The sequence below is a fragment of the Doryrhamphus excisus genome, chromosome 4, assembly GCF_030265055.1.
Source record: "Doryrhamphus excisus isolate RoL2022-K1 chromosome 4, RoL_Dexc_1.0, whole genome shotgun sequence".
NCBI lineage: Eukaryota > Metazoa > Chordata > Actinopteri > Syngnathiformes > Syngnathidae > Doryrhamphus > Doryrhamphus excisus.
Genome location: NC_080469.1, coordinates 6,869,109 through 6,885,281, shown reverse-complemented (window position 1 = coordinate 6,885,281; position 16,173 = coordinate 6,869,109). Strand labels below are relative to the sequence as shown.

The window sequence follows — 16,173 nt, the reverse complement described above, 5'->3', positions numbered from 1 at the left end:
ATCTGTCAATCTGTCAACCCTCCCGCTTTCACTGAGAAACTACCGTATTGGGCCCTTCTTTCCCAGTGTCCTACTGTTTTAATAGTTTGACATTAAAATGCTCTCCCGTTCTGCCAAATCACACTGGGTCTTTATATTATTTGGGAGACTAAAATTCCCCCTATTTTCATTAATTTCATCTTATTTTTCAAAAAAATATATTGTAAAATGCAAATGTTGACATCATGCTTACTATTGTCAAAAATAGCTTAGTAAGATTAAAAATGGCAATTTGGGTCTAAATGTATTGTTTATCCAAATCAATCAAGAGATATGTCTTGTTTTGTGTATTTTGTGTGAAAATAATCTCCCATTTAAAATAACTGAAGCTTACACTGATATGGTGCAGAGGTGGATGCAGCCATGTTGTGTTCGGGGTCATAATGCAGTCACCCAAGAGCCACACCAAGACAAGAAGCTGACTCTACATCAGTGCCGGAGGGCCGTGCAGAAACCTCAAGACAAGACGTGCTGTGCCATGCTTCTGCCATTCCACTCTTTGCCTCCAAGGCTCCACGTGGAAGGAAGAAAATTTTGTCAAACCTGTTCTCTTCCAGCTGGAGAGATGATATTTTACATTCTGCCAAACAGATGACGGAGAAGTGCTCTTGTTTGTGTGTAGGTGTTTGTGAGAGTGATGGGTGTGTGGATGGGCGGTCAGGGTAGGGTTTGTGTGAGCGGAAAGTCAAGTCTAAAGTGCAGTGAGGGAATTAGACAATGTCTCTGTCACACCTCCCCGAGGCCCGAGGCTTGCTTGAGTACTTGAAGAGCAAAATAGTTTCACAGTAACATTAGATGATTTCCCTTTCAAGACTCAACAGACAAACCCGTGAAAATGCAATACAGGTTACAGCAAGTACTTTTTTGCTAAAGGAGACAATTCCTTTGTTGTCCTTTAAGAGTGATTTGTACAGTCGTTGAAACATCAATCATAGATAAAGAGATAAATTAACAGCCGTTTGTTGCCACAGGTGTTTGGACAACGAGTGAAAGTTTACGTAAATAACATACGGATTCTAGTTTCCCAAAGTGGGTTACTCCCAGGAATACACCAATTGTTATAGGGGGTACTTGAATAATGAAAAACTATTAATACGCAACACTCACAATTACGAGTGCACCACACGGCACAAGGAGAATGGAGCAGAAAGCAGATGTTGTATGAAGTTGTTCATGGTTCTGTGTGCATCATATGAACAAATAAGTGCAAACACTCTCCACAAAATGAGAGTATTTTGTCTGTTTAATCCTTAAGAATCTTAATTTATATTATTGTTTCAATCCTCAAATCATGCAGCAGTAAAAACATGTCACTGTGAGTGGGGATTCCCCCGAAAATTTGGCTTTATTGTACCTCAATGGGGTACAAGCCAGTGCCTTGTTGTGCCGGCCCCAAGCCTGGATAAATACAGAGGGTTGTGTCATGAAGGGCAAAGATTTTGCCAAACCAATTATGCAAATTATGCAAATGGTTGGTTGTATGTATTTTTGTATTATGGATACTGCCTTATCATGATCGCTATCATGATCTTTTTCCACTCTTCTGACCTACAAATGTTGTAGGGGACATTTTATTCTTGTCTTAAAAGACGCCAAAATTCAGAAAAAAGAGGTTTTTGCATTTGGAAGTGAGTCCTGAAAGAAGTTTGGGATGGCTCTGAAAACTCTTTTTTTCCCTAAAATTGTCTCCCTGTATTAGAAAAACACTTATTTATAAATACTTATTTATTATTATTAACCACTATATTTTAATACAGATGAAAAAGAAATTGGGGTCCAGCAGTAGTCCAGAAGTACTCAGGAGCGCATGGAATTGTGACCAATCACAGCGGAAATTAGAAAAATAAAACAGCTGGAATAGGTGCAGATTCTGGAAGATCTAGACAGCTTTATGTGTGGGTTATCGTGTGCATCTGCAGCGTTCACAACTGAATATAAAGGGCCGAAAATGAGCATAATAGGTACCCTTTAATTTTTCTCCTTGGTATTAAATTTGTATGCAGACCTAAACCAAGTCCACCGTGATGAGCCAAAAAAAGTGAAGCTCAAATTCCAACCATTCAAATATAAGTCCAATCCAATGAAATCCAAAACAAATGATGTACAAATAATGATTCCCTTAAAGGGTAATGCTCATTTTTAATTGGCACTGTCAAAGGTGTATATTACAAATTTGCCCACTGAGGGACGAATAAAGGCATATCTTAATATAAATAGCAGTGATGTAGAGCTGCATTTCACCACACTGAGAGGTGTTGCTAATATTTTTACATTGAGAGGCAAAAATATGTATTTTTTTTTTAAATTAAAAGACTGCAACAGATCTAATGTGCAAGTACACCAAACCAACACATAATGGTGACGCAAAGACCCTTCCGTCTCTCGACTGAAAGACCCAGGAGCTTGTAGGTGGTCTCAATAATGTGACTGATGCTCTTTAGTGAAACAGCAGGTTTTGGGTTTGCTCTGTGGTATGTGCGCGCCCCTCTGTCTGTTTGATACATTCCACCACTGCACCCCTCTCTGAGGCTCCTAACTACATTTGGTTGCCATGGTTACGGCCATACATCCACGTCAGCTTTCACACTCGCAGACATATTTGTTTGGGTAGTGTAGCTACATCCTGACAAAAAATGTAATCTTGGGATTTAGTCTTTTGAAGGGGGTTCCTGATCAGAAATTCAAATATATTAATTGAATGCTAATCTGTTTGTTAATCCCCAACCCAATGGTCTTAAAGCGCCCTCCCTTTCAATAACAGTGTTCATTTTTCATTTGTGGTCTTTTTTTTTATTTTTCCTCACCCTAAGTTCCCAACTGGCATTTAAATAATAATAATAATAATAATAATAATAATAATAATAATAATAATAAACTCTATGGTATCGTAATTTAGCATTGGCGGTCCTGCAGCGGCGGGTTATTTTTTCATCACCATAAATCAATAATAATTTATAATATAGACTGTATGTATATTAGTATAGTATGTACAGTCAGAAATTTTGTGTTAAAAAAATTTGTTTGGTTGTCCTTGAATGCACCATAAAATAGTACTGTGATATGAAGTTTGTTTGGCTCCAGAACAGCTATACATCCTATACTTTAAATGTGTTTAATAATTGTGTGAATGGATGGTGCCAAAGGTAAACAATGCCAATCGAAGAAAGAAAGGGAGCTGGATCACATCTAATAATAGTCACTTTTAATGAAAATGCTGACCTGAAATGGAGCAAGTTTTTTTATGATCGTATTAATTACTCTGTTTTTTTTTTTGCCATTTGATGATGGTCCTGGATTGTAACTCCAGCGAACTCTATTGTAGTTCAGTTGTCTCTCAGATGTCACATTCTGTCTGTAATACTGAAATTGTAATATTGTTAATTACAATATAAAAAAAATATTGACCATATAATAAAAACATTCTGCTCACTGACTAGCTGATTAGCTGCGATGGTGCCCATAACTCAGTGGTTGCTCAATGTATAACTTTGCAGTCTCCATATCGTAAAAACATAGCTGCGTAGAAGTGAATGAATGAGATCAAGGACCAAGGGCAGCGCAATCACACACAGACAAACACTGCTCTTGTGAACAAAGTCTAATGCCTGCTTGCCTCACGTTCCCTCCCTTCAAACTAATTTTGGGCTTAGACTGAATTTCTGTTAAGTCAACAGAGCATCCTCATACAACCCATGTCCATCACAATGATCTACAGATCATCTCAGCCCATTAAAACCTGGGCAAACACTTTGCTTTCCACTAATACACCAAAGATTGAAGACAGAGAAAAGAGGGGGGACGTATTGAGACTTTTTTTTCAGTGGTCCCCATATTGTCTGTCATTCTTCTTTGCTACCTATTAATCCAGTATATTCTAGCCCTGGTAAACTCCTCAAGATGGACATTGCTTGGTTCATGGTGGAAAGGGGTCAAGCTCCATTGGCCTCTGCGCAGCGCTGTGGAATTTTTCATTAGTGCACAGCTGGGTCACAAGTGGCTCCAAAGCCGTCTTAATATTGTGTAGACCCTCAGATTAGGAGCGAAGAAAAGAAGCCAAAGCGTGATGCTCTCCATCGGACCCTGTCTTTGCATATTTGCAGACTTGTGCTTTTGAACACCTCATATTACTGTTTGTTTTATTTCTTAGGCCCAGAACCTCCGGGTCAATAGTAATTATAAGGCCCTCCAATGCAAATGTTGTTTTTTAACCATTCCACCACTGAATCGGGAGGTATGTTTTCATATAGAAAAGAAAGTCATGTATTTTACTCTACTTTTTGGCGTTAAGATTTAATTTATTTAAGAGAACAAAATAGTTAGACTTGACATGAAATTAAAATAGCTTTATCGTGAAGTTGTTTTGTGAAACTATTAGAATTACTTTAATTATTACAATAATTCACTGTATCTTTCTCTCCTGTATATTGTAATTCCTCATCTTATAGTCATATAGATCCTGCACATTGGCAATTGGCAAGTCAACATTCATGTCTTTGCAAATTTGCAATTTTTTTCCCTCCACATATATTTTATTCACTACAAATTAGTAAATATTTACAAATACTGATATACAGGTAAAAATATACAGCATACTTGTACTAATATTAAAAATTCGTACAATATTTTTTCTTCAAGCACTGAGATTTCACACTTCGTTTGGTGGCCCTTGAACACCACATAATTGCTGGGAGACACACCGTGACTCCAACTCCATCGGTTCATGGATCATCTTACATTATCATTGATTAGTGGAGAGTACCTTCACATTATATACTTCAAAAGGTGATAAAGGGCTCTGGACCTGAATCTATTCTAATTATTGTCACTACTCTTATTGTAAATGTTGAGCCATGTGAGCAGTGTGTCAAAAATATTTTTTGTTGTACTATACTACACATACTGTATTTAAAGGTCCTGGGTTGACTAAAATGTTAAACACCTCTTATATTATGTCGTCCATTTCAACAGCTATAATATCAAAATAAACATATCAATAAATCCCTTCCTCTGTTGTGTTGTAAAGGCAGAATTTGTGGAAGGTTGCAGCAAGGGGAATCGTGTTTCTGTGTGCAGTTATCGTCTGTTACAGCTCTATAACATGTGATCGCCATTAACCTTATTGTAGCCATCACTCTCAGCGCTCGCCTTGCTCTTTCAGAAGCTGCAATGGCTCCCAGTGGCTCAGCAAGCAGGCCAAGCCCTCAATTGTTAGCCGATGCATATTAGTTTGGAAGGATTGGACAAAGAGAGAAATCTAATGATTAGAAAACACATAAAAGACCCTGACAGAATCATTTACAAATCAAATGAGAATCTAGTGACATGTATTTATTAGTATGTGAGTAATCCATTTCTTTCCCCTCATCTTTTTACAGTTATAATTTCCTCATTGATGCCGTTGCCATGATACTGTTTGTTCTGAGCTGGAAAAATGAGCTTAAATGTGATGTTGCACACATTTTACATACTCGGGAACACCAGCTGTCCAAACAGCATCCTATGTGCTTGTCTGCTTACTCTTGTATTTAGATGTGTACTTAGCCTCCTCTGCTGCCCAGTACACTGTCCCTTTCACTCCGTCAGCTTTGTTCTACCTGTGTGGCTGGGAGGAGGATTATTTCCACACAGAGAGTGAGAGAGCGAGAGAGAGTGAGAGAGAGAAAGAGAAGAGAGAGATATCCTGTTTTCCTTTCGACTCATTAGCAGATAGATGTGAAAGAGAAGCAGCCGCTCGCTTGATGCTTAAAGACAATTCTCGGTATTGCACTTTTGGAGTTGTTGTCATATTTCATTGTATAGTACATGTAAGCTATTTGCATGTTTTAGAGATTTTAATGTGTAATCTCAAAGTGAGATCATTTGAATAATGAATTAAGGTTTAGGGTTTCTTTGTGCAGCTGTGCAGGATCCATGCACAGATATCAGACAGAGATGTCTGTTTGGCCGGAGACTCGTCTCAGGAGCTGCACATTCCTCGATATGGGAGCTCATGCTGCCATAGAATTAGAGCAGCCATATTTATTTTCACAATAACAGACTTGTGGGAAAGATGATCCTGGAAAACACTTAGCTCCAGACTAACTGTTACTCGTGTGTTTTGACGGATTCAGTTAAGCTCCGTTGAGCAGCTTTTCTCCAAGTGTGCTTCCCCGCAGATGTAAGGCAGGTGCAGACGCGTGCACTGACACATCTAACGTGTCTCCGCTATCATCTTCGCCATGCCAAGTGCAATCAGGCGGTCTCATTCCTCCCAAGTGAGCTTTGCTTCAGGGAGGGGAATGAGCAGAATCCTGTGGTCAGAGCTGTGTGATGAAGAAGGCACCACTGGGCCATTAGCGGTGTACACATCTCTGGTTAATGTGTTTTACTTTTACCTGCTGGGAGTTTAATTAAAAAACAAAGAGCCTCAATTTAAAGGCCATTATTATGTTAATGTTGTAAGCATGGGATGGTGATTAAGCAGCTTTTAGAGCTGACTGGAGCTAGCCCTTGGGAGCGTAAGGATGGCACTTTTTATTTGGCTTCATTATTCTCCATGAAACTGTGCACCAAAGAGAAATGCTGATAATATCAAATAAGCTCAGCAAATCTTTTGCATTGACGAACATTGTCATATCACTTTCTGAGTTTGTTGTTTTTTTCAGTGTGGGGAGTTTGTTCTATGGATCTGGAAAAGCAAACTGATTTTGTTTAAGGAGATTCTTTTGAAATACTCTTTCACCTTTCCATCTGCAAGCAATCATACTTAATAATAATTCTGGTTGCTATTTAGGGTAGCAAGGTTCACTGTCTTTTTCATCAAAGAGTACAGCAGAGTACAGCAGTCCCCCACATAACAAAGCCATTTTTAAGTAGAATATTTTAGTGGTTCTTCATCTGTGTGGAATGAAACATCTGGGTATTGAATGCTTCTCTTTTAAGTGAAGCTCTTCATATGGTTGCTTCGAACCAATTTTGTTGTAGTGCTCCACTTAAGGTGTCTTTGTTTTGTTTGACCAGATGATAAACAGTGGCAAAATGAGCAATGTGGTGGTTTACCAGTACATTTACAGTACTGCAGCCCATGGGCCATATGCATAGGATATGTAATTGTGGTCTGACAAAGTTCTGCAGAAAAATGAAATATTATGTTTTTATTTTTACCATTTTTTGGTTTTTTGTGCCATGTTGTTTTTTTATTTTTTTGCTGTATTTTTGCTTGATTGCAAAATGCATTCAGGAGTTCATCTGGGGAGTAAACAAAGAGGGATGTTCATATACTCTTGATGGTCATAATTTTATAGTTTAGTCATAATTCATATTGTAAACCCCACATCCTTTGCTCTTGTACATTCTCGGTGCTTTATTCCGTAAAAACATGTAAAAATCAATTATATGCAAATGTATATAAGTGTGTGTGTAACAGTCCTGATGTAATTACACCGCTTCAACAGCCTCCATTTTCTAGGCTAAATGAAGAAATATATTCTAAGATGTAAGAGAAATACAAAGTGTTACCCATCATGTCCGAGACCCTGTTCTGACCCGTCACACAGTTATCGTGTCACACCCAAGCATGATTGGCGTGGCCGCAGCTTGCCTAGCCAAAACATCTTAAAAGTAATAGTTTACAGCTGCTGCCGAGATAATCCTCATCCCCTCAGGCTTGGATGAGAGTTGCTGACATAAGAGGCTGGCTTGTATTGTTCCCAAAATTGTTTCGAATTGGTGAGCAAAAACCGAGTGGTGTCACACGTGTTGCTAAATGTAGCATGATCAAGCTTCACGAGTGGCTGTGTATTCAACACCCCGCCTTCTTTTTTATAGTCTTCTCACTTTCTTTTATCCTGGTCTGTCCTGCTGATGCATATCACTGTTGCAGAAGCATTAAATGTAATGTCTGTGGAAGGGAAATCATTGGCAACATGTGGTGAGAGCTTAAGACGTTGTCACACTTTAAGTTGCCTATAATCTGTTCAAAGGGAGCATGCATCGTTCTCCAGAGTGCCTGTAAAAAGGGGGAAGAAGAGGAAGAAGAGCCTGAAGTCTCTCAGGTGCACTTGGCTGAGTTGAAGTGCTCATCAGACAAAATAAAAAATGCTGCTCCCCATTGGCTTTGTCTTATGTATGCTACTTTTTTCTTTTTTTTTTTGCTCCCGCCTGTGTCTTTTTGTCTTTAGTAAAAACACAGCCTCACCACCAGTGTGGTGAACCAAATCACAGATAAATTGAGAAAGGACAGACAAGGGATTAGAGGTACGTGGACACAGGATTAAAAACAAGGACATGATGGGTCCTCTGGGAGCGAGCTATGTGCTGAGATGGGCCCTTTTTCTTTTCATTTATGAGTCCACTGGGGAGGCCTAGGTAAATATTGACAGCTCTCTGCTTGAGATGTGGCCATTGATCCACAGAGGAGGTGCTCATCCCTTGATCCGTGCGCTCAGGTGTGGGAGGAGGAAAACGAGAGGCGGGGCAGGAATTGTTGATGCTGGTGGTCCTCCCTGCGACAGTGGGAGTCGTGTTACACAAGCAGCTCTGTTCCTTACACTGTCAGCGGCCTGTACAAGTTGTAAACAATACAGAACCACAAAGTACTTATAAGGTCTTGTCACAATTATTATTATTATTATTTTTAAGTATGCACCCAAACAAAGCACCCTACAGGTTGTCACTGTTCTTGCATTTTTCTAATATTATAAAGAATGCTAAAGAACAGTTTTTTTTCCTTTGGGAAAAAGTGCCTCGGCCTGTTTTGTCTGGGTTTTTGTTGTTGTTGATCTAGTTAATAATACAAACAGAGGTCCCACTGTATGTAATTTATTGCCATAACATTGACATACTGTATGCAGTTTTTTTAGACTACGTCCTAGAGGGTGGAAGCGGTTGTTTGAATAGTAAAAATAAATTCTTGGGCACACACCTTTCGCTGGATCCTGAAAAAGACATTTACTAAGATGATGTGTCCCTGCATGACGATAAATATAATAAGCTTTTTACTCTTGCAAGCGGCAGCCCAATGAAAAACTGAAGACACTAAGTTGGGGAAGGCTGCTTTGGGCTAATATCACCCTTGCATCGTTTTTTTCATGCGTGACATCTCCGTATAGATCTTGACTCTTGTAATGTTACCACAGTTATGGCTGTTGTCGACATAAAATCATCATTTATGTCCGCTCCCCTGCTTCCCGCTGGCACGTTGGCCCAGTGGCCCCAGACCTCAAACCACTAATCAGGTAATGTTGGGGAGGTTGAATGGCGTGCCTCCCCCTGGTCAACCTTCACTGCTCACACAGCGGTGTTGTTTTAAAGAGCATTCTTTAGCAGCTGAACTTGGAAAGGTATTAAAGTGGGATTAGGCTCCTCCACAATCCACTGCTTGTGTCATTCAGGGAGTTTGTGTTCTCCTCTCCCCGCTGCCACCTCCCCACTCCTCTTCTGTTTGATTGTGGCGAGCCGCAGGAGTGGGCCTGACTGTGCCTTTCAAAGGAGAGGGGTAGGGTTAAATCCCTAGTCCACTGCTCCCTGCTAATTCTCCTTGTTCCTTAGAGAAGGATTTACTTCTGCTGCCAGGTTCTCAAAGGCCTTCTCTGCCCATCCGAAAAGTCGCCGTTGCCTTCCTGTGGAGGTGTGGTTGCCATAGAAGGGGCGTCATGCATGGCTATTCCATCTGAACCCCGCTGAGAATGGGGAGCAGGGGCTGAAAACAGGCAGAAAGTCCGGATTAGGGTTGAGGACAAAGCAGGACAGGAAGATTCCAGAAGGGACGAATAGGAATTACAGCAGCAAAAATAATGCAAAGTGACAGAGAGGGGAAATAGAAAAATAATGGCTTACAAGATTAGACTCGGTGCAGGAAAGAGAAGAAAGGAAAGGGGGCTGAATGAGAATGTTTTCATCTAGATGAGAAGATTTCAGAGAGCGGCTGTAGGTGAATGTGGATCATGGACGTATCAAAACCGTGCTAACAAGTCATTTCCTTTTGGCTTTTTTTTTACTTTCTCTCTTAGCCTAAGCCGTCAATCATTAGTTAAACATTTGCGCTCGGAACTCATCTTGACAGATTCATCGCTTCTTTCACTGATCCCAGCATGTAGCACCATAATCCTTCTAAAAATGTGAAACGACTATATATTCAGTTTATCTTTACAGACTCAAGATGTGTTTGAAATCTGCTTTGTTTCAATGTCCTCTCATTTTTTTATGAGAAGGGTTGCACTTGATTCTTTTTTTCTTTTTTCTCCAGTGGACAAACAGACTAGTTTGTTTAGATGATATATCCGAGCTAGCAGGTCACTTCAAAAAGAAGCATGCTTATTTTAGAAACATGCCAACATTTCTTTTTCATGGGATTATCCTTGACGTTTTTCCATAGCTGAATAATAATCTCCTTAACTTACTGTAATAAATGAAAGATTATAGGATTTTATGAACCTTGCATGGTCTAGATTGCTGCTGTGTGGTGGCTGAAAAGTTATTAAAGGATAAACAAAGTCTGTACAGTGTATTGTATACTCAATTTGCTGTGACAGATACGGGTCATGATTTGGATTATAATGGACGGACTGTATCTTGTACAATAACTTATTAATTGTTGTGATGAGTAATTAAAGCCTGGGTCTCTACCGGTCGTACAGGCTCCTACGGCCGGTCTATGTACAACAAATGCAAGAAATGCATGGAGGGTGCATGTGTAATGTGGTGATTTTCAAGACGTAGACTGGCCCGCAAACCAGCCGCAGAGGTTCTTTGTCATGTCAAACAAACTCTACGGGCACGTATATATTTTTTGTACGTCTTTGTGCATCATCCATATAGCCAATGTATCTTTTGATTGCTGGTGTCAAGTTGGGGCAAAATTAAATTTTTTCCTGACATTACACTTGCGGACTCTGTGTCATGCGCCACAAGTGCACCCCACATACATAATTAGTGCAGCCAACACAAAGGCAGATATTCCTGACATGTTTCATATGTAAGTCAGTCATGTGTGAGTGCATCAATCGTACAAAAACTTGGAAAAACCTTTTTCTAAATAAGCGTCCCTAAGGAAAAGAACCCCGAATATACTACTCATATTAATTGACCCATGTTCATAAATTTAAGAAAAAAATACTAAATATCTCGGCATGTGATATCACAGAAGCTCTGTCGTAAAAACCTGTGACTGGTGGAAATGACGTAGGTTTCGCACATGTGTAGAACCAATCAAGTTGCCAGTACAGCTTGTGCATAGTTTTTGCAACCTTCATACAAAGCCTGCATGAAACGCAAGGTCTGTACTTTTTTTGCAAATTTTGTCCGATGTTGGTGTATTGTACAGTACAGTACAGTACAGCCATACGCCCAAGCAGCCGAGAAGATTTCATGCATGGTAAGCGCTTAGGGCAAACTTTACGCATTATTATCACAACTACGTTCTCAAAAAAGCCCCACAGTGATTTGAGGAATGCTTCAAATTATATGGCCAAAACAATCGTACGTCCAGTTGGAACCTAGGTCACATTAAATGCTGATTTGTTGATCCTGCTCTGGCGAGCAATAGTGATGCAATTCTTTTAAAGAGCTGCATAGACAACAATAGAAAGCACACATGAGGGCAGCATGTATACAGCTGCCCTCTGTTCGTTGCACACGTGTTAACTCAAACACGCACACCATATCAGCACTCAATCAGCATCCAGGACAAAATTACCATAACAAAACAACCCTCTTCTCATATTTACACATTATATTCATCACCATCGCTCATCCCTGCACCGAACCAGTCCATGATGTCATATAGTCTTCTCGTTGCCTCTCTGCATCACACAATGAAATAGATGTTCACCACAAACAGATAGGCGGCTGCCAGCTGTCTTCCTGACCAGGGCAAACAAAGAAGCTGCTAATAAATCCAGTTTTACGGCTGGACAACATCAACCACGCTCCCTGCCTTCTTGTTTCATTTCATGTGGCTTCTTCTGAGCAAGAGAGCACAAATTAAATGCCTCTCAGTCACCAATAAAACAATGCAAACACCTTCATGAAAGGGTAGAAAAGAAGATGGAGGTGTTGGGCCATTGAGGCCACGTTGCACCGCAGACGCATGATATTAGACAGTTTGATGAGATATGATGCTCACCAGTCAGCGATGAATCATTGGATCTGATATGTTATCTGATGCATTGAGAATGTTGGGTTATGAAAGAAAGAAGCCTGTTATCTCCAGCAAGCCAAGGTTTGTTGGTTACTGCTCAAATACCTTTTTTATTTTTAGATTTGCTAAAAAAAAACAAGGATACAGGATAAATGACACTCAGTAGAACGCCAAAGAACTCTGTATTGAAGTGATTCCCAACTACTGTGCTGTGGTGCATGAGGGAAATTTTGTTTAATTAGTCAGAAAGTAGTATTGTATCTTTGAAGTATTGTAAGAAATAAGTATTGTATCTTTGTTCATCTATCCATGGCAGCAATGTATAGTGGCAGGCATAACAAAACGATCATCTACTTGATGACAGACGGTACATAATGAACCGGTGTATCCACTTGTTGCCTTAACAGAATATGTTATGGCACACTTGGTTACATGTCACATGACATTTTAGTCATGCAAAATATGTTTCTCAGGTCAATACACCGAAATACTACTAATTACAAAATACTACTTTGAATATATTGTAATTATAATAATACTCGAAAAAAGTACACATTATGTAATTATAGTAAAATAAATAAACATAAAATACATTGCTTAAAATAATAATACATTTAAAAAAAGAAAGTGAGCCAAAAAAAAAATCCTGCATTGATTTATTTCCAAAACCATAGATGAATTAACGTACAATAAATTCCGTTGTAGCATTGTAGAGATACTATATTTCTGTTTCTTCCACAGGTTGTTTGCAACCAAGTGCAGTGGCTGCATGGAGAAGATCGCCCCCACAGAGTTTGTGATGCGAGCCCTGGAATGCGTCTATCACCTGAACTGCTTCTGCTGCTGCGTGTGTGACCGCCAGCTTAGAAAAGGCGACGAGTTTGTCCTGAAAGAGGGTCAGCTGCTCTGCAAAGTCGACTATGAGAGGGAGAAGGACTTACTCAGCTCGGTCAGCCCAGATGACTCAGACTCAGGTGAGCTCTCTGCGCCCTCTCACAGTGGAGTGACAACGGCACCGTGGTGTGATCATCACATGGCACCAAGGTGTTGGATTTTGTGCATGCTGTGCCATTGCAGTGACAGCCAGCATAGACACCCCAACTCGAGCCAAGTGGTGTCAGCATGATGTACGCACACCGGCCACAACTTTAGGTATACCTGCACAATGTAATGAAATTTATTACAAAGATAACCACCATAATAAAAGTACAGCCACAATATTTTTAATTGTTGTTAAAAATTGGAATTGGGAATTGGAATCATTTGTAGTAATAATGTTTTGTTAATCACAATTGTACTGAATTGTGCATGTGTACCTAATAAAGTGGCAAGGCAGGCAGAAACAATCTTACCTTTTGCTTAAACAGCTGCAATTTAGCAGATATCACACGCAGTAAAAGTTTCCAACATGACTTCATCTGCGGATTCTCGGCTGCCATTTTTTTAGCCTGCTAATTTGAGTAGGGAGCACAAGTTTATGATACAGTAGGAAGTCGATCCAGGACCAAGCCAAACCTCTCTGTTTTCATGGCTCTGCATGCGTGGGCAGGCTGTGGTGCTGGAAAGAATTAAATGACCGTATCATGGTGAGTGACAGAGGGATTTTCTGCAGAAAGCCTGCGCCTCCACTCTTATCAGCTCTAGTGTTCCTCGCCTATAGCCTGCTCACACAATGAGGCGTCTCGCCAAGTCTGACTGTTCACTACCATCTGGCTCACATTTAAACATGCACAAAAGCGGGGAATTTGTCAAATACATCTGTGCCTATGTCAACTTTTGTCAACTTGTGGGAATATTTGCTCTGCCTCATCCTTGTACGCTCGTGTCCCGGAGTATCACTCTGGCTTTTGTGCATGTCTCCAAATTTCACGATGGAGGAACTGTTGACATGAACAGAGGTTAACCTCAGTATGTGGTAGAGAGAATATGTGTTTGCAATGGAGAAATCTAAATGTAAAGATGTGTGCACCCCCCCAATTCTGATTAAAAAGTTTTATGTTCAATTTGAACTCTGCATAACATGATTTTTTTGGTATTCGGTTTGGAGTTGCATAAGATAATGTCTTTAATAGTAGCACACCTTCATTTTACACACAGAGAATATTATGACTCTGAATTCTTCAATTAAACCAAACATTGTGGAACAGACGTATAATGGTTGCACTACCAAATTGTACTCACCACTTGCGTTTTCAATTTTAGTTTTTTACTTAAATTTTTTTTTGCTGTGTCACACTTTTGGTATCCCTCTCAGGAGAATGACCCATAGGCCTTCAGAAGACGCAAATACATCATGAATGATATGGTCACTAGGTGTTCGGTGAGACGTGCAACACCAGACTTGATCACCAGAACAGGCTAAACAATTCCTAATGAAAATCCCTAGTAAAAACCATAAGCCATAACACACACCAAGCTAATGTGTGTAAAGGTGACTATAGGGGGCTATTTCATGTCTAGAGGTCTCTAATAATGTATTTAAAAGAAACGTTTTTATACGGTTTCTACGACCTAACAATGAAAATATTCAATTTATAAATAAGGATCCTACTTTGCGGAAATTCACTTATCATGGTCAGGTCTGAAACCAATTCACCGCATTAAACAAGTGATCACTGTAGAGTAGTACCTCAGTTTTTCCCATAAGAAATAATGTAAATGTAATTAAACTTTTCCAGACATACAAAAATATGAAGAAATACACATTTTTTAAAGAATAATTATCATTTTAATTAACATAATTAACATAATAAAATACTTGATAAATCATGATTGATAAATACACATTTAACATCAGTTTTGCTTTTTATTATTCAGTCTTAATCAGGCTGAATCAACAATGCATGGGATGCTTTGTATGGGCATTAGATTCTCACTCAGTTATTTTGTTACCCTCAATGTTTGGCCTTGCAATAACCAAGATGGTATACAAACACTGAGGCAACATTTTGGCAAAAAATGTTGTGGAAAACCGAGGCTTGACAGTACTTCTGCTCTTGAAGGTATAGCTATAACCAAGCCTCTAGGTCTCCCAATTCAATTTTTGGTTGCGTCATGGAAGACCCATTTCCCAGATGTTCTAACATTGCCTTCGCTGCACTTGATATAGTGTTCTTATCAGAGATTGATTTAGTGCAAATCAACCAAAGCTGAGGGCAATAAGTTAGAAGTGACGCAGTGTCCAGTTCAGTGACAAATGTACATACTTTATTGTGCACTCCAAGCACACGCGGTAGACCTCTGAAGTGCAATCATGCATGTGGCAGTTTTCTTTTGAAACAAATTGATAATACCATATTCAAAACACATGTGTCTCCCTTGACTATGCACTTGTGGTGTGTGAATCTGCTGGAAAAGAACAAGACTCTATTTATCAGTAGTCTGTCACTGACTAAAAGGGTGTAGTTAGTGCATACTGCATACTGATGATGCAAACTTGCTCTGCAGAAAAAAGTGACGATGAGGAATTGGACATCAAGCCAGAGAAAGGAGGCATAGGAGGCCAGGGGAAGGGGGATGACAGCAAGGATCCCAGGAGACCCAAAAGACCACGGACCATTTTGACTACTCAGCAGAGACGAGCCTTCAAGGCCTCCTTTGAGGTGTCCTCAAAACCCTGCAGAAAGGTATAACTACATTCATTTTAATATTATGATAGTAAACTCCAGCATACCTGCGACCCCAGATGGATGGATGTATGGATGGATAGTAAACTGTATCCCTCACATACATTTGCACTAATAGACTGTCACCAAACGTCCTGTTTTCCCAGGACATGTCCTGTCCTGGCTGTTCTAGTTTGTTGTTCTTATAGAGTGATGGAAATATCATTGTTTTTTCAACCTAAAGATATATGTTTTGTTTGTTGCGATATCCTTATTATTTCCGTTGTTACATTGAAAACTTGAGAACTGTTTTTATTAGAAGTTACATGTGCTAATATTGCTAATATTTAATATTTTTTACTTGTTTATTTGTTGAATAAGACTTCAATTTAAATATAAATGTGTTAGGCT

At 39.6% G+C, this 16,173-nt stretch overlaps 1 protein-coding gene across 1 annotated transcript in view; it reads left to right on the top strand.

The window, feature by feature from the left end:
• The window catches only part of lmx1bb (LIM homeobox transcription factor 1, beta b), a 48,081-nt gene that overhangs the window by 26,730 nt on the left and 5,178 nt on the right, over positions 1–16,173 (top strand). Inside the window, 2 exon segments of the mRNA XM_058071459.1 lie at positions 12,899–13,131; positions 15,605–15,783. Of these exon segments, the coding sequence (XP_057927442.1) occupies positions 12,899–13,131; positions 15,605–15,783 (412 nt within the window).